Below are 23,478 nucleotides of genomic sequence, written 5' to 3'. Positions count from 1 at the left end.
TCGCGCGAATTCAAAATTTCAATTAATGTTTAGAAAATCAAAAACCCTTTCGTGCGAGGCATAGCAATTTTTTGGATATGTGACATATTCCAACGTTTCACACACTTTTATTAATTTTCATAAATACCAATAAATGGCGCTGTAAAAAAAAAATATACTCAAGTGTCACGAGTGACACCGGGGGTCTCAGGAGGATATAGATAGGTTATACAAAATGTGAAATATCCCTATTCGAGACTTATGAAACCAGAAAGTGGAGTTCACTGACAGATAAGTGTATTGTCAGGGACTTTATCAGTAAGTAATGAAACAGGCTTGTAAGCTAAATTACTAGATCTACAGAATAACTTTACTAAACTACTAACTAAATATCTATTTGTTTTGAAATGCTACACCTATTAATCATAGTTTAATTTACGTTTAAAGATAAAATATTGTTATTAAGCGAGTAGTATCACGAAATAATAAAAGAAAAGAAGTATGATAGATGAGATGACCACACTAATAATTTGTCTTTAAAACGCTTTAGTCACTATTTGAGCTAAGTACAAAATAATGGGCTGCAAAAATATTTAATGACGCAAAAAATATTAAGCTCATTAAAATTTACACTCGTATCTGTACCTCTAGCATGAACAATTTCGTCTTCGAATCGTTTGCGTATTCGATAAAATTCGATACTCAATCTTCGAATTAAACGATAACGTGACAATTTTGATTCTCAAAATAAGTTTCGTGCAACCACATCTCATACTAAGTTCACTTTACGACACGTTCACAAGGGCGCTGTTGTAGTTTTCTTACTAAATCTTTTGATGGCGATTCGAGTACCTACGCAAACGATTTGAACTCGAAAGTTTTTCGTGCTAGCCGTACTGTTTTCTGAAGGCATAGCTCGATTCTGAAGGACTCATACGAGTGTCATTTGATATTAAAGGCTGCCGGGCCATAAATTCACTGGCTGTGGGGTATGTATTATTAAACTATTACTTCATTAATTTAAAAACCGATTTCAACGATATAACTAAAATCTACGAGGGCCCAGAAATATTGTTGTGATAAAAAGTACCTACTGTGTAAATATACAGCACGTTTCTCTTTTTACTCGACCGAGCCAACAAGGGGGTTATTTACAAGTAAATCTATAATCTATTTACATATGTAAGTAGGAAATATAAGGTGACTTAAGTACATATAGTTTTGTATATCTATATCCATGATTTTGTAGCAGAATTAATTTTAGCATCACCGATGCCAAAACCAGCTTAACTGATATGACCGTAAGAGCTATTTTACAATAGCGACTCATTCCCTTGAATCGATATTAACCCATAAACTTATTGGCACGTCTACGCTCGTACAAAAGACACGTAGAATAAACGCAAAATAAAAAAGCTTTTAGGCGATTATCACACTGCTCCGCGCTCCGCGTGATTTCATATAAAAAATCCCGCACGCAGACGCGTTGTCAGTGTGTTGTGCCGCGCGTGTTTTCTATACAAACTGAGGTACTTGCATACAATGATTAAATCTGTCTGTCGTCCCGCGTACCGCGGCGGAGCGCGGCGCAGTGTGATAATCGCCTAAGTCAAAGTCACAGCGCGATATCGTGAGTTCATAGTTTTAGATTTAATTTTTTGAGCACTAAACGAATTATCTAATAAAATGTATTATTTTTCTTATAAACTACGGTAAGGTCAACGTCGTCTTTAAAATAAAATATTTGCGTCTTAGTTTTTAAAGTTAACTTCTACTCATAGATGGTTTTGTATAAAAATAAGATGTGATTCTTTGTATTGGCTTTGTATAAAGATAAAATGTATTTTTTATTTATTTTTAGCTGCCTAATAGTGAAATGTTAGTGATATAAAACTATCCGTTGGCACAGAGTATAAAACATATTTCATTTAACAATCCGATGTGAGGGCTAGAGTTAAAACTTATTGTGTATCCGAAAAATATTCTTGTGTATCATATTCTTATACGTAGGTGTTTACCGGCATTTTCCAAGGATAAAAAAAAGAAAAAAAAATGATACCGTCGCGTAGCGTAGAGCGTTATAGTTCTTAAGTTTTGTACTTAAGAGCTATAATGCTCTGCATCTGAATCCGAGAATATTGCTTTAAAGTAGCAGTAATATTATAGATCGAGCAACGAAAGTTGAGGCGAACACACTGATGTAATATTTGAATTGAGGAGTACCCACAAAACAATCAGAATACGCGTCTCGCGTACAGGTAAAAATATTTTATAATGTCGGTCGCCTCAAGCCTTGCTGCGCGAACTATAGTGGCTTTGTAAGTTTCTGGGATTTTTATCAGTAACTGCCCTAACGATAGATATTGCACGGGAAGTCCTATGAAGACCTAATCCTATTCCATCAGATATTTTATTAGATTGAACCCCAGCTCTCAGGTTATTTAAAAATAAATGTCGAGGTAAATGCATTCCTAAGATCACAAACAGCATTTTATGCTAAATTTATTATGGTTATTTACAAAAAAAAATATTTCTCGTTTAAAAACTTTTCGAAAACTTAAACCATATGCATTTACCCGCAATATTATAAAAGTTATAATATTATATAAATGGTAACTGTTACTAAAATTCTAAGGATATTTATTACCACGATAGAAAAAACGTATATTTTTCAATTTTATATCCTAAATATTTGACGATAAGGTCCTATTCATAATTGCCATTATAATTTTGATTATCCTAGTAGACAAGCACCATATTTCTCTCTAAAATATTAACTAAATCTAACGCTACATAGTTGTAATTTTAAGTGTCTTTTTAGTTAAGTTTTCTCGTGGTAATACTGCACAGGGTCATTATTTACGATCTTTATAATCATTGTTACACTTTGAACATTTATAAAAAAGAGACAATCATATAATTAGATATTTATAACTTTTCATAAAAGTTCAACACTTATTCTGTATATTTTAAAATAGAGACTGGATTACTTTTTTTGATAACTGGGTCAGATAGATAGTTTGTCCTACAAAAAAGTACAAAGAACGCGTTTTCTTAAGATTTTTTTTTTCGTTCCGTGTTATTGTGGATATGATGTGCCTGTTTGTAAATGTTCAAAACGAAGTACAGTAGCCTGGTCAACCTACAAATGTCAAACTTCAATGATTGTGAACATTTTCAAAAAAGTTTCAAACTTAATCGTAAGAATTACAAGGGCAAATTTCCTCATTCGATTGTGGACTCTATTTCATTGATATAAAGTTCAAAATCGATTGAAGTTTGAATTTAGTAGTAGGTTGATGTGCTGGCGGTACAATAAACTTTGATCTCACTCCACGTGATCGTGGTCGTTACCTGAGCCGCATAGTGACGTGTCGTCGCCCACGCTTAAGTCGTCTTGAGAACTGCTCATACGCACTGCAACAAAGATACAAGAAAACAGGTTAATAACTAAGCATGGCTGAATTTACCAGGTAAATCCAGGCATGGTTGGATATACCAGGTAAATACCAAAGCTTTACCCCCTTAGGGGTGGAGTTTCGTAAAATCCTTTCTTAGCGGATGCCTACGTCATAACATCTACTTGCATGCCAAATTTCAGCCCGATCCGTCCAGTGGTTTAGGCTGTGCGTTGATAGATCACTATGTCAGTCAGTCAGTCACTTTTGAGTTTTACCAAAGTATGGATGAACTTATCAGGTAAATATCTATTTCTTTACAATGCATATCAGACCTTTTAATGTTTGAATATCTACAGTAACCATTTGAAGACAAAGAACTGGGATGGTAATTTTTTATTAACTGAACTACAATGCATCAACTATTTTGTTTATCTATCTATGTTGTATTTGTGTAGTATCGTAGTACCTAGGTTTATCACAAAATAAACTTTATTGGCTTGTTTTAAGGTCTAAAAAATCAAATTTTACTTCAGTTGTCTGTTAGTAATGAACTAACCTCTACCGCCGAGCCTGCCGTTAATATTCCTGTAGAGCGCGGTTTCTAAGTGCTGCAGCCCGTTGTTCTTGATGATGTTGAAGCCGCACAGACGCTCGATCTGTTTCCACCTGTGCATTCTCTCCTGGGAATTACAAAATAACATTACTTGAGCACCAGATTTTGATAAACCGTGATTCTCGCGACTCAATTTCTCAAACTGTTTAATTTTGTTAAATTAACTAAATTGTAAATGTCATGATGAAGTTGTCATGTTTATCCCTCTTTTCATAGTTTTAACAGCAACAAACCATATTACATTTATGTTATGACAGCAAAACAATCCGTTGTCATGACAAATTACAGATCTAAAGCCACATCTTCCATAATTATGCTTTTGGTAAGTTAAAGAGATTCAAGGTCATGCTGTGGAAACTAAATGACCTGCTGATGATGATGTTGTGTCACAAGCTCAGTATAAATATGGATACGCACTCAATTATTATACCTATACCTATAATTATTATATTCATTACCTGTAGTTCCTGAGTGACTTCGTTGAGAGCGGTGCGCGCTTCGACAATGGATTTGTCGACGTCGTCGATCGACTTGCCATGCGTCGAAACGAACGCGCCGACTAGACTCGATCGCTTCTTGCGGAGTTTCTCGCACTGAAAGAAATCAAGGCATAGTTGATTAATCAGTAGAATTTGTTTGTTATGTACATTAATACCAGAGTAACCCCCTTTTCGGTCCGAAACAGGTTTATAATCAACTGCTGGTCATGCTATGGACTCCTAGTAGTGATGTACAAGGCTCGATGCTTCCGAGTCCTTTTGCCGAGAGCTCAGAGTCGTTTACAGGGCTCACCTCGTTTGTATGAAGCTCGACGACCCGGAAGTCCTTTTTAGAGTTCGAGCCTTTTTCGGGGCTCGCCTCGTTTGTATGAAGCTTGGAGTCTTTCGCAGAGCTCGGGCCTTTTTGAGAGCTCGAGCCTTTTTGAAAGCCCAGTTAACTTTTATGTTAAGATCGTTCTATTAAATAAAACTGCAGGAATTCTGATACCTACAATAAAATACATATTTCAAAAACGTTTTTCATAAAAGGACACGTTATATCAAAATAATGACAACAAGCAATTAGAATTACGAGTATCTTTTCCTAACAAAATAAAATATAGGTATATTTTAAAAATTAAAAAAAATATTAAAAATCAATGTAAGTAGGTGATGTTTTTTTATTTTTTCGAAGGTTTGAGCTCTTTTGAAGCTTCGAGCTCTTTTCAAGGCTCGAGCTCTTTTAAAGCCTCGAGGCATGGCTCAGAGAGCTCGCAGCTCGGATAAACTCGGGGCACCGAGCCTACCGAGCTCACTGAGCCTTGCCATTCTGCCTCAGGGCTTCAAAAATAGGACTCGACGCCTCGAGTCTTGTACATCACTAACTCCTAGTACTCTGTTTGCAGTTTGCACGGCTATAAAAGAGGGAAAGAGAGGCCGCAGAGAGATTTCCCTGGCCTGTTGCAGTTCAATATCCACCTGGTGCTTCAGGAAGCTGCTCCTCCCTCAAGAGGTCCTCGACCTTGTACGTAAATTGTAACTACTGTTGGCGGTTGCTGGTGTTGCCATACCTTAACTCTTACACCTACTCTGGGTAGGAGGAAATCAATAAATAAATCGTTTATTTGCCAGAATACGGTTACAAATGGTTATAGAGAGAGAAGTTTCCAACATATTCTATCGTACATATATTACACACAAATATTACAAAAAATACGGTTATGTTTTTAAAATTAAAAAGTAGTTATCATTATTAATTGAATGTCATGCAAATGTCAGAAAATGATTATGAATTATTGAAATAGCATAGGATATTGTACTCACAGCTTCTCTAGCTTGCTGTAGCTGCATATCAGCCTGCTGCTTCTTGCGGAGGTATAAGCCGTTCTCGACCTCATGCATCAGCTATATCCACTACTATACGCTCCTAAAATGATCCTAGGGTTTGTACTCACAGCTTCTCTAGCTTGCTGCAGCTGCATATCAGCCTGCTGCTTCTTGCGGAGGTAGGAGCGGTTCTCGACCTCGTGGGTTAGCTGTAGCCACTGCTGCAAGCCAGCTGGTGGGGCCCAGCACCTGTCTTCTAACTCGCCTTCAGCGCGGCGAAGCTCTGCTCGGAGCATCTGAGGAATATCCGATTCAAATTGAAAATTATTTATTGTGAAACATAGGTTTTTACAGAGACTAGTCTTTGTAAACACCTATGTTTCACAATAAATAATTCTGTTGGCAATGTTGGCATACATTAATATTATCGGATAAAGATTTGTTTCATAAGTGATTTATAGCATGACATCATCATCCTTTCACAGGATGTCCACTGCTGAACAAATACAACAATGTAAGAAGTTATATTGCAAAGGAAAAGGACATGAAAGTATTTGGACTCCACGAACAAGAAGTTCAAGATAGAATCGGCCGTTTGGTGTAGTGGTTCGAAACGGACTACTATTCCGGAGGTAGCGGGTTCGATTCCCGCACAGTACAAACATTTGTGTGCATGAACATATTAGTTTGTATTGGACTGGGTGTTTTCTATGTATAATAAGTATGTATTTACAAAAAAAAGTATTTAAGTATGTTTATAACCGTTGTCTAGTACCCATAGTACAAGCTTTGCTTAGTTTGGGACTAGAAGCGCAGTGTAAAATGTCCAAGGATATTTATTTGTTTTATTTTATTTTTAATCAAATGGCGGTGAATGATTGGGAAAGCTAACAAGGCACGGGGCAAGGTGAGGCAGAGGAAGCAGAAGAAGATATTGCAAAGGAAAGTAAGCCTATATACATACAGGTCTTACCACCAAGCGGGACCAGGACCATTGTCAGATGTTATCAAACCGTCCTAAGGCCCATGATAAGGCTTAACGACTATAATATTCGATGATTTTACGCGCCTTACATTCATAACATGAAAAGGTGTATAAAAAATAAAATAAATAAAATAAAATATCTTTGGACAATCTCACACAGCGCCATCTAGCCCCAAAGTAAGCAATTAATATGCTTGTGTTATGGGTGCTAGCTTAACGGATATACTACTTATATACTTTTTTTTTTTTTAAATACATACATATTATACATAGTAACACCCAGACCCGTCACAGAAATTAAATTGTATATCGCAAAATTATTTTGACATTGTTATCTGTTTATGAGCTGTTAAACAATTTTCCTTGTAGCAACAGTTCAAATTGTGTCCATAATAAAGACGAATTTTCCTCAACTCAATTCAAATTGCGTTCTCATTCAAAAGAGACATCCACTAATTAACTTTGAGGGCCTTGACAGTAAAAGGAAATGCAACATAATGAAGAAAACTTAGTTACAGTTACTTGGTTCATCAACTGAGCAAATCACAATGACTGAATACTTTGTTTTGACCTGTTGGCCAGATAACTGATGCATCTTGTGTACAATGACCGTAAACGAAGCTAAACCCAAGGGTATCTTTTTTCAACAAAAGAGTAAACAAATAAAATCTGCAGTCGATAGTACAGTCAGCACTCAGCGTCAAATAGTTTGTGACACCTTAATTGGCCAAAAAGTTGACAACACAAGCTTATTCCAAATGTAACAAAGACGTGTTACGAACTTTTTGGCTACTTCGGGAGTCACGAACTAGGTATTTGACGCTGACTGTATGGCTGTTCATCTCCTCGAGTAAGCATCGAAAACAAAACACGCGCGGCGGCCACGCCGGCATGGCTAATCCGCTAAATTGCACCATATTGTTGACGATATTGAGTATTTTTTTAAATACCTTTGCGAAGATCAGCTCGATTACGATAAAGAAGATTCATCTCTACGAAGTATATTATTATTCTGTGATAGTACTAGCAGATAAAATGTCTTTTTTACCTCGATTTCTGCTTTGAGCTGCGACACCTCCAGGTCTGAAGAAGTGGAGTTCAACAACGGAGTGTCGCCGGCCTCTCGTAGTTTTTTCTCAAGATTCTTCTTTTCAGTATTCACGTTTTCCTGTAAACGAAAGGAGCAATTTCAATAAATTCTTAATATCAGATTCATTCAGTCATCGAAATCATCTCGATTGAAGCACTTACAGCAGATAGACTCCCAAAGACTGATATGATAGCCAGCGATGGATCATGATGTCGGAATCATTCTTTGACTTCATGCTCCAGCTCAGCGTGAGAGAATGACTCTTCCAGCAGTAAAAATGCCGCAATTTCCAAAGGTGGACAGTAGATGCAGTAGATACCTACTCCTGGATGTCCTTCAAAGCTGTGTCCACGTCTTGAACTGATGGTTACCTTTGAGACACAAGCAGTTGGTCTCAGCATGCTTCAAGCTCACCTGTTCCTGCCTGGCTCTCTCCAGCTCCTTCTGCATGTCATCGAGGGCCATCTCGTATCTTCAAGCGTCATCTAGTGTCACCTGTGGGAGAAGCGCTGCGTTTGCAAGCTATTGCTTCGCTGTAAGCTCACCTGCTCCTGCCTGGCTCTCTCCAGCTCCTTCTGCATGTCATCGAGGGCCATCTCGTATCTTCAAGCGTCATCTAGTGACACCTGTGTGAGAAGCGCTGCGTTTGCAAGCTATTGCTTCGCTGTAAGCTCACCTGCTCCTGTCTGGCTCTCTCCAGCTCCTTCTGCATGTCATCCAGCGCCATCTCAGCCTTCTTCAGCTGCTCCATGTCGCGCAGCATGCGCTGCACCTGCGAGCGGCTGGCGCGCCCGGCCCGAAGAGCCGCCCAGCCGCCCACAACCGCGCCCAACAGCAGAGAAGCGAGGAGCCAGTCCTTAGAGGCCAGGCTCAATAGTAGCCATGTTTGAAGTACCAGGAGGCTCTTTAGTGTGACGTCAGGGTCATCGAAACCATCTCGATTGAAGATCTTACAGCAGATAGACTCCCTAAGACTGATATGATAGCCTGCGATGGATCATGATGTCGGAGTCATTCTTTGACTTTATGCTCCAGTTCAGCGTGAGAGAATGACTCTTCCAGCAGTAAAATTGCCACAATTTCCAAAGGTGGACAGAAGGTGCAGTAGATCCCTACTCCTGGATGTTCTTAAAAGCTGCGATGACATCTTGAGCTGATGGTTTACTTTGGGACACAAGCGGTTGGCCTCGCCATACTTCAAGCTTACCTGCTCCTGTCTAGCCCTCTCCAGCTCCTTCTGCATGTCATCGAGGGCCATCTCGTATCTTCAAGCGTCATCTAGTGTCACCTGTGAGAGAAGCGCTGCATTTGCAAGCTGTTGCTTCGCTGTAACATGCTGTAAGCTCACCTGCTCCTGCCTAGCCCTCTCCAGCTCCTTCTGCATGTCGTCCAGGGCCATCTCAGCCTTCTTCAGCTGCTCCATGTCACGCAGCATACGCTGCACCTGCGAGCGGCTGGCGCGCCCGGCCCGAAGAGCCGCCCAGCCGCCCACCACCGCGCCCAACAGTAGAGAAGCGAGGAGCCAGTCCTTCCATCTACTACCTTCTGCAACGATGTGCGAACATCTTAAGAAGCAAGCCGTTGGTGTGGAGTAATAGGCTGTATTAGATCCTATTTCTGTATAGGGTTGACTTAAAACTAGGGGGCGCGTTGAATTTAGAATATGATTTAGAATTGGCCTTGTGGTTCGCGCGTAGAGGATTCAAATCAAATTAAACATAAGGTCATAGCAGACTAATCAACTCGAAAAGGGATCAACACCGTATCGCCTTTCGCGCACTGTCAATCGCAAACCTTACGGTGCGGATAATGTGCGTTGCAGTATGAAGTTTCATACAAAAAATACTGAGCGCCTCTAGTTGATACGGTTACGATTCCTTTCCGGGTGTATAATTGTGCGACGTCCTATATCCTGATTGAATAATAGGATAGGATGCTATTGAGATACACCGTTTTTATGTTTCTTTTCGTTTGGAATAAAACATGCTTTTGCAGCCTTTTTTGAAAAAACATTGTACCTATCTGATTGTCCATTCTCTAACGAAGACGGCATGCATAAATTATGCAGAAACTAAACGAGTCAATAACTGGATGTTATGCGGGCATTGAAAGTGCATATTCTTTGAATTTTGTCAAATAACTTAGATAAGGAAAATCTGGGTCTTTGGGATTTCCGAATAATAAAATATAAAAGTAAAATAAACATATACATTGCTATTTTCTCAAGCCAAGGAAAACATCCTTGTAGTAATTAATTGTAATCACACTACAAGAAGAATCATCAAAAGAACCAATTATTGAGACATTATTATTTTATCTCTATAAAAATCAATCAAATTAAATAATACACCTGACCGAGAATCCAAGTCGGTATTTACTTTAATTCTGGAATATGCAGTAAAGCAAGAGCTGAACTCATAATTGCCAATTTATTCGCAAATAAGAAAACTATTTTCAGACAGTTAATTTTCTTATCAAAACGATCATCCAGATAAACTACCTACCTCGTAATTAATTACCCAGATCGTGGCATGAAACAATTAGTCATTAACAATTAGGTTTTAGATACTCGTTACTTGACCTCTTTGCTACTGGGTGTCCTTGTGTTTTATGCAGCATCGCTATTTATTCAAAATAAATAAGTAGGAGAGTTAGTAGCGTGTGTTAGAATTTAACTTTAAGCAGTTAAATACAATATACAATCTATGTAAAATCCTCCCTTAAAGAGGGTGGACTCCCTCCCTAGTATCCGGCTTGAAGGACCATGTAGAACCCTACCATAAAGGAGGGTGGAACACCCTCCCTGAGCACTCCTAGTTTATTCACTATCACTACTACAGTGATAAGATTTAAGTGAGTGGTCCAAATAATATTGTAATTCAACATTTTTAATTGCTAATGCAATACTTAGAAGTCAATATCTTATTTCACGTGTTGATGCGTTTCAATTATAGCAATATCAACAATAACATAGTCAAGAAATTCCCGTAAAATATACTAAACAGTAGATAAAAATAGATAAAAAATTGCCACAAACTTGATGAGATGCAGACACTTATATCATTGTTAAGCAAATAAATTCGTCTCTCAAACGAAAATAGCTTGTTCTATGGAAATTGTGTTGCTGTCCTAATGTGTGACGTCATACTTTAGATTCGGACTTCTCTATCAACCAATAACTTTAAAGTTGAAAGTTTTAACTACATCTAACTTACTATTTTAATTAAGCTAAAAACTTTTATCTATTTCTTTTTTTTTGTATCCTTTTACGTATAACGTTTTAATTTATATAGAGCTACACATGTTTTAGATACACTTTCGATCTTGATCAACGAATCATAACATTAGATGGAATTGCAAAATCCATGATCAGTTGTCATTGAGACCTTTAAAGGTAAGTCGTTGACCTGACCCTGCCCAGTGTCATCTGTGTGTTAAGTGGCATTCAGACTTTGTACACTACCGAATGGTTTCAAACACAAAATATCCTTCTCTATTGTAGAGTATGATTAATTTATATTCGACTTCATTCTATTCATAGCTTAATATCAACTTGCTTTTTGTTTTTAATAATATAAGACAGTTCTATTGTTTCTTTAAAGACAAAATATTCTGGTCGGCTTATGGTTTTTCGATTTGCAATACGAATATTGTTTTGTTATTAGCAATCATTTTTATGAATTGATTCGTATAATTATTAATAATACTGTCGCTCTAAGTGATTTTAAGCACACATTAAAATAACAATTCTATCATTCCGTAGAGTATTTATCTAACTTTTTGCGTCTCATTAAAGTCCAGCAAAAAGCGTTTCGAGCAAAAACATTACCATCATCTGCGAAGTCGACAAATCGTCCGCCGAGCAGCAGGTAAATACAATAACGAGCCAACGCGAGCCAGCTCTCAAACACCATTTATAACACCATCACTGCACATAATTATCGCCACACCACAAAAATTATCACTGATCAATCATATCATCCATGTATACCTATCAGGTATATTTCGATTTGGAAAAACGTCACTGTAGAGACGAGTTCGTCACGCGTCTACATAGGCGGTCGTTACCGAACGAAACTCGAGTTTGAATGGGACTAAATCACACACGGATGGATACGTAACTGTAGTGTGACCACTTTTTAGCGAATTCGCGAGACCTGACTAAGGGAGTGAGGTCATTGGGTCCGAGGAGGTTAATATAATTTATTTAGATGTTGTATCCGATATATTTACTAATTCAATTTGTATTTTTTTTATAAAATATATAAAGCTCGTTTTTTTATAAAATTAGAAAGAAACAGTGATTATAGTGTACGTTTTTGACGATGACATAATCATGTAAAACCCAAAATATTTTAGCTATAAAAACGAATTGTTTCTACTGACTTTGATTTCGCATCTAGGTACGATAGTTAAACTTTTGTGAGTAAAGTTTGTTAATTCCTTCAAGGTTGTTTATAAGCTATGATTCATGACATAGATCAATTTAGCTAATCCTGCGCAAAAGCGACGTTTAACGGAGCAAGCTTATCCAGATTACTTATTCTAGGCTTGGAGTTCCTAGGGTTGTAAACAAGCTTACGGGAATAAAAAAGATGCACATAAGGTAATACTACTCTTGACTTTTCCCTTCATGTCTAGTGTCTACTAATTAAATTAAACGATCATTAAAATCTTAATTTGAAGTTCCTTAAAATTCAAAATACAAGATTTCAAATAACACTTAAATGTTTGATTTAAGTAATAAACTTTTGCTTTTAAATCGCAGTTTAAAAATACTTTAAACAGGTTACTCGCCTAAACCGTCTTGGTTAGGTCTAATAAAATTATAAGTTTTATTTCGGATGTCTCGCCAAAACCTGTGGGCTTTAAAAACGTTGGGATGACCTTGCAAGTTCAATAGCTTACGCTCTTCATCTGGGTATGGCGATCTTGTTTATCTTAGTAACAGCCGAACGTTTTTTTAGGTCACACACATTTGTTTGATGCGAATCACATAATGTGGAATGCTGAACTAGGCGTTAGGTTTTACATTTTCGTGATGTATACTACTAGTCGATGTGTTACATTTTCGTGGTATATTGTTGCGCCATCATTGTTAATGTCATATTTTATCGTCACACACGAGCAACGAACTGCGGTTTACTCGGAGAATCGGTCATGCAGCACGGCATCAAAGTGACATAACAACAACATCATAAAGTACCACGTTGATTAAAAAAATCTGACGAAGAAAGTCCTTAAGTGGACGAGGAATAAAATGACAAACTGTGATGATATACATGGCTTAATGGGAAGTGTTTATGTGCAATGAAAAGGGCTACTATAATAATAATAAATAATTTGAATTTGCGTTGGCTTGCAGATAGCCTAGACCAAATGAAGTTTAGGGCACGTCTTAGGGAAGGTCCGGTTTCCACCAAAGCTGAGAGGTCATATTATGGAAATAACATAAAAAATCTAATTTACTATTTAAACACACCTCCTCTCCGCTTTGATGAAGACTGGGCCTTAGTGAGAGGGCAAAGAGTGATTTGAGATTTCCAATATCGAGAATCGATTGAGCTATCACTGCATTGCATCGTGGGAAACACCATCTGTCAACAGTGTGTTTAAAAACAAAAGCCGCGATGCGTGGTTATCCTACAATTGGTTTAATAACACGTTACTAGTAACAACTTGCGATGACATTGTGTAAGCCGTACTTGCGGCAAGTAATTTATGTTACGGAAAAGTATATTTTTATTGGCGACGACATTTTAATGGACACTGTTAATTGTCGTGTGGTCATCGACAAAATGCACGCGGTTAAATTATCCCCACCCTTTAGCTATGAATTGGTTTATTATGTTTTTATTGTATTATATTTATTAGAAATTGTGGTCATTTAGTCATAAATGGAGTTTTTTTTTTCGATATAGCAGCAAAAGTGGTGTTTTATTTGCCAAAAAATGATGAACACATTCTTCTTGTTTATTAATAAAAATATATAAGAAGAACCTTTTCTTTTATGATTTCATTGGTTTAGTTCTACTAAACATACGTTCACTAGTTAGCAACTGTCTACCAAAAAAAAAACCTAAAATTAATAGGACACGACAACGAATGCGCACTTGAGAAATAATAAATTGTGCGACCACGTAAAAAATACAAACAAGCATCAATTAGCTTGCTAATTAGCACAATAAAGCTTCAAGTGCAGTAAATATCAAGAAGATTATAATTTTTATACTATGTTTTAAGATTCAGTACTGACTCATCTGAGTAAGGACTCAAGGTTTTTTAAGCGGGAAGACGTTGGTAGAGATTTCCACTCCCTTGAAGTTCGCTGCTTCGTACATATGGGATTTTACCACGATTTCAAGCGGGTCAGTACTTTAGAACGGTGTCTTTACAGGCTATTTTATTTTAAAAATTGTCAAAATCAAGCTACAATAACTTATCGGTTACAATATAAAATCAGACAAGACAAAACACATTAAACGCTTTAAAATAAAATATGTGAACATGTTTGCATAATTCGAAGATCGGAGGATGCTTTGATAGTAGGTATTAAGTTTTTATACAAGCCATCTACGCATAATCTTTCATACAAAGGTTTAGGTTCAACGCAAACGATACCATGGTTTATGTGGTCTAGTGGTAAGACCACCTGCTTCAGACGCAGAGGTCCCGGGTTCGATTCCAAGTGGGGGCAGATTTTTCTGTTCGGTTTGGTTGGTGGTAGGGCTTGTTCAAAGTCCGCCTGGCTAGCTACCACCATCTTACCTAAGTCTGTCGCCATAACAACAATGTTAACAGCATTGTTGTGTTCCCGCAGTTAGAGGTAAGATAGCCAGTTCCTTCGTGCTTGAGGATTCTGGGTGAAGCTCGCTTCCACCTTCGGCCTGATCATCACTTTCCAATAGGTGAGATACAGGCCAAGAGCTTCATCGTTGTGGATAAAAAAAAATGTGGAAAAAGTAATATAATATCGCGCAATTTATAAAAAAACATAATATGAAATAGTGACATTGGATAGATAGATCGATGTTTGTTACTCCTTCACGCAAAAACTACTGGAACGATTTTGATAAAACTATACAATGATAAATTTGTTAAAAGTTATATTAGCGTGCCAAGTTCACTCACTGTCCGAACGTTAAGAGTCGTTTGCTTCCTTGTGAATAAACAGCTTTACGATTAAATTGCAGGTATGCGTCGATCCTTAATGTATGTGCGATTTGCTGATTCACCGCTTGTACTGTAATTACGCGTAATAGCGACAAAATAACCAGAAACATGGTCGTTTACATACTGTTGTAAGTTGATGACACGTTTTTCATAAAATTCGGATAATTCGGCAGATTTTCTAACCTGCGAAAACCTATGTGTCATGGCGACCGACAGTTAATGTTAATTTAATAGCATTAACATGCATCCGCAAATAAGCGATGCGAGAGGTTAAAATTACACTTTTTCATTTTCAAATTTTTGAGTTAAACGAGTTCTTGAGTGAATCGCCAAGCGTAGTGTAGGACGCCCCTTAAGGCGATTAGAGTCCTCAATGACCTTGGGCGTTTGACCTTCACGCCGCGAGCAACACCCGCGTACCCCGCACCAAAAACTCAGATTTGACACCGATCAAAAATACACGGGCATAGGTAGATACAGAATAGAAGCTCTTTCTTCATACATTACTGCCTATTATTTTAAACTTAAATTGATGAACCTTGATGTCGGTGTCATTTAACTCAGGCTTAAAGGTATTTAATAAAAATAACAAAATCCATGAACATTTTGTACGGGATAAAATTTTATTTTATTTTTCGTAAATTTTCTAATGCTTTTGTCGGTTCAGTCGTTCTCGAAATTTGAATAAACCTATTGGAACGCATTAGTAGGTACCTAGTATTATCATTCTATGGCCTAAAAAAGCAAATGTTTCTGCTTTTGTCTATTGTCATTCTCTCTGTGTCACTTATGAAGAATAAACTGAAAATGTATTTGTCTTTTTGAGTTAAAATTTCGGATATACATGTAACTCGGGTGACAATGCAATATTGTGATGACATGGAGCTGATCTGATGGTAGAGCTGGAATGCCAGTGGCCCCATAGCAACTCCGGGATTAAACGATTCCATCGAGTTTAGGCTTGTTTGATTTGTATTTATTTATTATTATACCTAAATAATTTCATTACAATTTTCTAAAAATGCACAAAAACTTAAAAATCTTGAAAACGGTGATATTTTTACTGGGGTCAAAATTGGATAGGGAGACCATGGCGAGGCCTATCGATGGTTGAAGGGTTATCCATTGTTTTTGGGACACCCTGTATAAGCAAGTACCTAATGTTATGTAAGTACGCTACTTTGAAAATCTATCTAGTGCAGTTGTTTTGGAGTCAATTATAGTTTTTTTACACTAATAGATTCTATTCAGACCCATCTCGCTTCTGAGCCATGTTTACAAGCTGTTTTCGAGAGTCATCACGAATCGTCTCGCACGTAGGTTCGATGACTTCCAGCCTCCCGAACAAGCCGGATTCCGGAAAGGTTATAGTACCATAGACCACATCTATACGCTGCGACAAGTTATACAGAAGACTGAGGAGTATAACTTGCCACTATGCTTGGCGTTCGTGGACTATGAGAAGGCCTTTGATTCGATTGAGACGTGGGCAGTGCTGCAGTCTCTCCAGCGGTGCCGTATCGACTATCGGTACATCGAGGTTCTAAAGTGCTTGTACAAAAACGCCACCATGTCGGTCCGAGTACAGGAGCAAAGCACGAGGGCGATTCCTCTACAGCGAGGCGTAAGACAGGGAGATGTTATATCTCCGAAACTCTTCACCGCGGCATTGGAAGACGCTTTCAAACTCCTGGAATGGAAAGGATACGGCATAGAACGTTAACGGCGAGTACATCACTCACCTTCGGTTTGCCGACGATATCGTGGTCATGGCAGAATCGCTGGAGGACCTAAGACCTTAATCGAGTTTCCCAACAGGTAGGCCTTCGGATGAACATGGACAAAACGAAGCTTATGTCGAACGTCCATGTTGCGCCCTACCCGGTGTCGGTTGGGAGCTCGATTCTTGAGATTGTTGACAAGTATGTCTACCTCGGACAAACGATCCAGCTAGGTAGGTCCAATTTCGAGAAGGAGGTCAATCGTCGAATCCAACTCGGCTGGGCAGCGTTCGGGAAACTACGCAACATCTTTTCGTCCAAAATACCCCAGTGCCTGAAGACGAAAGTCTACAACCAATGTGTGTTACCTGTGATGACTTATGGCTCGGAAACGTGGCCCCTCACTATAGGCCTTATACAGAAGCTCAAAGTTGCACAGCGTGCTATGGAGAGGGCTATGCTCGGTGTTTCTTTACGAGATCGAATCAGAAATGAGGAGATCCGTAAACGAACTAAAGTCGCTGACATAGCCCGACGGATCAGCAAGCTGAAGTGGCAGTGGGCAGGGCACATAGTACGCAGAACTGACGGCCGATGGGGCAGCAAGGTTCTGGAATGGAGGCCACGTACCGGAAAACGCAGCGTGGGACGTCCACCCACAAGGTGGACCGACGACCTGATAAAGGTAGCGGGAAGGCGCTGGATGCAGGCCGCTACCAACCGTGCGATGTGGAAGTCATTGGGGGAGGCCTATGTTCAGCAGTGGACGTCCTGTGGCTGAAATGATGATGATGATAACGTTCGGAATTTATCAAAAGTAAAATTTATGAATGAAAGTAATGTTCGATTGAAAAACGCAACGTGTCATTTAAAGATTAAAGAATTCCTAATCTATTCGTGCAAAAATCTTTTATATTAACATAGCCGTTTTGGAGGAGTAGGGAATTGAAGTAAAAAATCGATGTCCCGTATTTATTTTTTTAATCCAAAACAAAGAGACGTAGCGAAAATTCAAACGTCACAAATGTAGTCCTTGAACTGTTGTATAACATATATTTTTTTCAACTATTTCTATCCAGCAGTAAAAGAGGAGTAGGCTTTACAAAATGCCCATTTGGCGCGGATTGAGGACACTAATCGCCTTAATTCGATGGAGTGAAGACTTACGAAAGGTCACTGTCAGAAACTGAATGCTACTAGCCGATGACGGCAAAATGGCGTTTATAGGGGCTCTGAATATGATGAGATACTATGATACTTTTCATAAGAAAAAGTAAAAGTATACAATCATACTTGTGGAGTTATTAAAGTATTGCCACATCATCATTCGTTGACAGTTTGGCATTCGTGTACTAACATAATTTTTTAGAGTAGATTAAGTCGCATGCAATGCTAAAACGCATTAAGTAAATTCTATAAACACACAGTCGTTGTTACATAGAGAACTGCAATCATGATTGCATTATTCTAATTTGACCTCGTAAAGGCTCTTACAAACCTATTCGTTCTGTACGAATGTATTTATCTTGTTATTTTACTTAGTAAGTAAGACTTAAGAAATTAATTTCTAGAGAACCTTTTTAGAATTCATTCGTACAGTATCGTTTACAAATAAATAAGGTATTCTAGCCCTAGCCAAGTGAACTAGGTCAAAAAGAGGCAAAGTCCAAAACAAAAGACTAAGTAGAGTCGATGGATCAGAATCCTACTATCCTATCCTACTAATATTATAAATGCGAATGTCTGGATGTTTGTTACTCTTTAACGCAAAAACTACTGAACGGATTTTGTTGAAACTTTACAGTATTATTGTTTATAACCCAGATTAACATATAGGCTATAATTTATGACGATATATGACAAATACATTTTAATAAATAAATAAGACGTGTCTAAAAAGCGCCATCTATCGTCATTGGTTAAAATCTACAGCGCTGGACAAACTACTGTTTTTGACGTTCGTAAATATTTATGCGGGGGAAGCCGTGAAACGCCATCTAATAACATGATATCAAACAACAGGTTATACGAAGGGGTTAAAAATGAGGTCCACGCGTACGAAGTCGCGGGCGGGCGCTAGTGATTTATAAAGTAGAAAGGCTTTCAGTGTAGGCTTATACTGGACCATTACATCATACCAAACCGGCTTTTGTGGAAATCATTGGGGGATGGCCTATGTTCAGTAGTGGACGTTCTATGGCTGAAATGATGTGGTGATGATGAGATTTTTTAACAAGACCATGTCAATATAACATTGTAATTTTTTTTTATTCGCGTGCGGATAAGTGTATTAGAGCCTTAAACCAAACATTTTTCTCTAGATGTCTATCTTTCGTAATGAGTGTTATAATGACTCAAATATTGTTGTAAAAACAGTACAATGTGCAGGTCTTATTATGATTTATAGATATATCTAGACTAGATGTTATCATACATACGGTTGGGTTGTTATTACTCTAGCGTACCGACTTGAGTAATTTATAATTATTGAGTCAATTTCCAACAAATTTTTTAGGTACTGAATTTAAATTGCTTCAGGAGGGAGGGACTGAATCCTACGACCTTTTAAGCTTGCTGGATGACCTGACTAACAAAATGCATGTAAGGTTGATATAGACAAAATTATGTATCAATTTAAATTAATTAACATAAAAATAACGTTTTCTTAAATAAATATGATTACTGAAATTACAGATTAATCAACTGTACCAAAATGTACGTGTGCAATTATAATATGTAGTTTACTATTTCTAATTATGTATTGGTTGTGTCAGTCCTGGATCTATCAATAGGCCGTATAGGCCACGGCCTAGGGGCAGCAGCGTCCTAGGGGCGGCAAATTTCAGGTGACGCTTACTCGATTTCAGAAGATAAAAGTTAAATAAAGATTCAACCCCACCGTAGCCTACGGGCGGCAAAACTGTAAATCCGCCACTGGGTTGTGTCCAAGTGTACAACGAAATAATAAAATAAATCATCTCTGTTCACAGTAAAGTTCCTCACAGTCAAGGTCACACTGTACGACTTTTTATTATTGTGTGTGAAATTACCTAAACGGCTTCGTTATTACACGATCGACATCGTGTCACAATGAGCAATTAGTTCGGGCTGCTGTTGGTACAGGAAAAAGGTATAATGCAACGGCTACATTGGATTTGAGAAGCGATAATATTTATATGGGTATTATCGGGGATGCAGATGGCTGTTGGGAGAAAAATGTAATTGCAAAAATAAACAGACACATCATTTAAGGTTCGGCCAAACCAACGCGATCACACGCGATCAGCCGGCGTGCAGCGATGGCGATCAATGCATTTAAGTCTGGTCGCCATCGCTGCACGCCGGCTGATCGCGTGTGATCGCGTTGGTTTGGCCAAACTTTTACTAATACCACCACTTCTAATGGATAAATTATGTATGCCAATATGATGCTACAGAAGCGTGATGTCATAGTTCACACGCCTCAATCAAAGTATGACAATAGCACGTAGACGTCACTAAAAAAATAGTTTTTAAAAGTCTTTTGGAAATACTAGTACAACGGATCGTAAATAAATCATTATTAGATTTAATGTGCTAGTACAATGATGGGGGATCATTGTGAATATTGTATTCACATACGAAGTTCGTAGTAAGTGACGTAAGGTGGCGCTAGTTTGTATGTACGGTTGTTATATTTCAATACTTAAGAGCACTTAGTTTAATTTAAACAATATTTTCAGGTTGTCGAGTCTAAATCAGGTTACTATTTAAAAAATATTTTATTTTTCTCTCGTCCTAACAATTCTTGATGTAAATCGCGTGATAGTTGAATAAAGACAGCCTCTACATGGCTTTATGTAGAGTTATCTTATAATTGCAGCAATTTTAATTTCGATAATACATTTCCGCTCTGAACTTCGTAACGATGATAAACGGAATTAAGAATTCAAATGATGTCATGAAACATTGGAAAAATCCTAGCAAAACGATTGTAATTTTACAGATTGACAGCCAATAAAAAACGCAACCAGTGAAGGCCAAGTTTGGTTGGTTGGTATTGGCTCCGTGCACGATTACAGCGCCAACTAGCGTCCACAACTTTGAGGGCTCTGTCACATTGACATTTAGGTCGTATATTTGTGAAAAATATCGAAATGAAAAAATAACAAATATTTTCGACTAATAAATTGTTGTGAATACTACGATTTGGGTGGAAAAAAGGTTTTGAAATCATTTTGGTCTTTCAAATCAAATGAGGTAAGTCCAAAAATTGTGTTGAATTTTGATTGTGTTAGGGTTTGTTTACTTCATTTATAGTTGTAGTTTTACAGTAAAACAAAAAGAAAAAGCTACTTTAACGGTTTCATTATATAACAGTAAATATAATTAAATGTTCCTGTATCGCTAGTAATAAATTAAATATCGTTTTCAGATCGAAATTAGTATTGTTTTGAAGACCGGGTTTGTGAGTGTTACAATATCAAAATCCAACCACAAACCGTATTTAAAGGAAAGTTGTTGGTATTGGCTGGACAAGTCCGAGATGTAGAAGAATTAAGAACAAAACAAGGGCAGAGTTCAATAATTCACGCTCTCATCATAAGGCAAACATCTGTGCACAACAACTACTGTGACTCATTTTTGTACAACCACGTTGTATAGTTTAGTTATTTCCAAATTGTAAACGGCTATTAAACCAGTCCTATTGAAATACAGTCCACTCTTTTATTTAAGTTCCCAGTAGGACCCTTTTCATGTGATTAATTAATGATATTAAAATGTAATGTAGAATCCACAGATATGGATAGATGCAGCATGTGTCAAAAATTGTATGAAGCCGAGCGTGCCACTTTTTAAACGTCATTAGTGTCATTTTAGCGAATTTTAGTGATTGCCGCAACGTAAAAGTAATCGTATCATCGTACTGCCTTTGCAAAGTCATCGAATGATATCGTGTGACTCGATCCGAAAATTAATTAATTCGGATAGAACTGATAATTTGTTAAATACAAAACCAAAAACATCTTTATTTACCTTTTTAAAATAAATTAATTCTTACAAATCGTCAAATCTCGTTATTTTTTTTACCCTACCAGCGTTTTAAGACATAATTGTCAAGTGCATGAATACATGGATCAGTGTGTGTCTTATTGTTATGAGTAAGTACAGTTCCTTGAGATCGGTATGAGTGCACCACATACAGGGACCATGGTTTTAACTCTTAAGAGTACATCGCAGGATATGTATTAAAAACAATGCTACTTTATACTTCTTCCACTGCTACTTTATTCTAATTAATTATTTGTTACTTGTAATGTTAATTACAATTCTCAATCCGTAAATAATTTCTTCTTTCTACCGTGTTCGTACTACTGTCCTCGTAAAATCATCGTAACCGATTGTTGTAATCGGATTACATGAACATCACTCGACCATGTATGTCCATTTGGACATATCGGAATGGCACGCTTTGACGATCAACTTGCTGTATCTACTCTAATCCATATCTGTGGTAGAATCGCTTTGCCATTGACAGATACATCTGATGACAGAGCTTACATTATTTCTACTTTTGACCACCATGAGCGCTGCGATCGATTATGTTTCCCCCACCTAGTACTTCGCACCCAGCGAATAGGTCGCGCAACGAAAGTTGAGACGAACACATACTCACACTAATGTAATATTTGAATATAAATCAGTAAGAATACGCAAGACGTCAGCGCGACATACGTATACAGTGTGCTTTTTACCATCAGTTTACCTTAAGCCAGGTCTCCAGCGTGTTTTGCCCTACACTCAACAAAAACATGTCAACATTCAAGAAAAAAAGAAAGATTCAAAGATGCTAGTGGCTTGGACTGAATATTGGAAGGCTGGACTAGATTGCTACGTGAATTAGTAAAAACCGAGGGAGAGAATTTACTGGAATACCCCTCCTCATGAACACAAACAAAAAAGCAAGACAAAACATCTGATTATGACCCAAGTCGATTGCAGATATAAAAAGGGGAAAAAAACATTCAAGAAAATTGCCTACAAAATATGTTGAGTTGTTGTTTGTGTAGGGCAAAACACTAGCGCTCGTGTGCTCGGTAGCGATTGCGTAAAAAAATGACATGAAATGTATTTACATTTCGTACAGCGCCCCTAGCGGTAACTTTCAAAGGCTAAAATCTTCAGATTTTAAAATGCAGTCGGTATAGATGACCCACGCTGAACTGTCCCACCAAACTCAATGACAGGGGGGCGCTACCATCGTTCAAATATATGGTTTCCAACATGGCAAAAATCGGAACCAGCGATCCGGTATTGACGGTGGCGCCCCACTGTCAATGTCATGGATAGGATAGTTCAGTATTTTGGAACTATAGCGACCGATGACGTTTAATGTACACTCATGGTAAAGCTACAGAACAAATTGTTCATCGTCTCTATTCTTGCTGCGCGATCTAAACGAGTTCTTATCGGTGAAACGTTTCACGTACTAAGACGTACCTTTGGGGGGGCCGAATAGCACTACATCCATGGCCTTCAGAGCCAGCTTCTGCTTGTGAATGGGGTCCTTGATGCCTAGCACGTTGCTGACATACTGCATGTTGTTCACCGCTAACCTGTGTGGAGAAATGACATTTAATATATTTGGTTTTTCTTGTCAAAATCAATAAGCATCAAAATCATTGGGTAAAAATATTTTATCATTATCATCCGGGCTAGGATGCGCACCAT

At 37.9% G+C, this 23,478-nt stretch overlaps 1 protein-coding gene across 1 annotated transcript in view; it reads right to left on the bottom strand.

The window, feature by feature from the left end:
- Stim (stromal interaction molecule) overlaps positions 1 to 23,478 on the bottom strand; it is a gene marked incomplete at its 5' end in the record, with an annotated part of 37,524 nt that overhangs the window by 7,862 nt on the left and 6,184 nt on the right. The window contains 7 exons of the mRNA XM_028313712.1: positions 3,334 to 3,396; positions 3,937 to 4,060; positions 4,452 to 4,586; positions 5,927 to 6,094; positions 7,832 to 7,951; positions 9,222 to 9,418; positions 23,248 to 23,363. Coding sequence (XP_028169513.1) covers positions 3,334 to 3,396; positions 3,937 to 4,060; positions 4,452 to 4,586; positions 5,927 to 6,094; positions 7,832 to 7,951; positions 9,222 to 9,418; positions 23,248 to 23,363 — 923 coding nt within the window. The remainder of the gene's footprint in view (positions 1 to 3,333; positions 3,397 to 3,936; positions 4,061 to 4,451; positions 4,587 to 5,926; positions 6,095 to 7,831; positions 7,952 to 9,221; positions 9,419 to 23,247; positions 23,364 to 23,478) is intronic.

This window comes from Ostrinia furnacalis, unplaced genomic scaffold (genome assembly GCF_004193835.3).
Source record: "Ostrinia furnacalis isolate ACB-3 unplaced genomic scaffold, ASM419383v2 OfSCF4320, whole genome shotgun sequence".
Taxonomy (NCBI): domain Eukaryota; kingdom Metazoa; phylum Arthropoda; class Insecta; order Lepidoptera; family Crambidae; genus Ostrinia; species Ostrinia furnacalis.
Note: the sequence above shows the minus strand (reverse complement) of the source record. Positions and strands in the feature narration are given on the sequence as shown.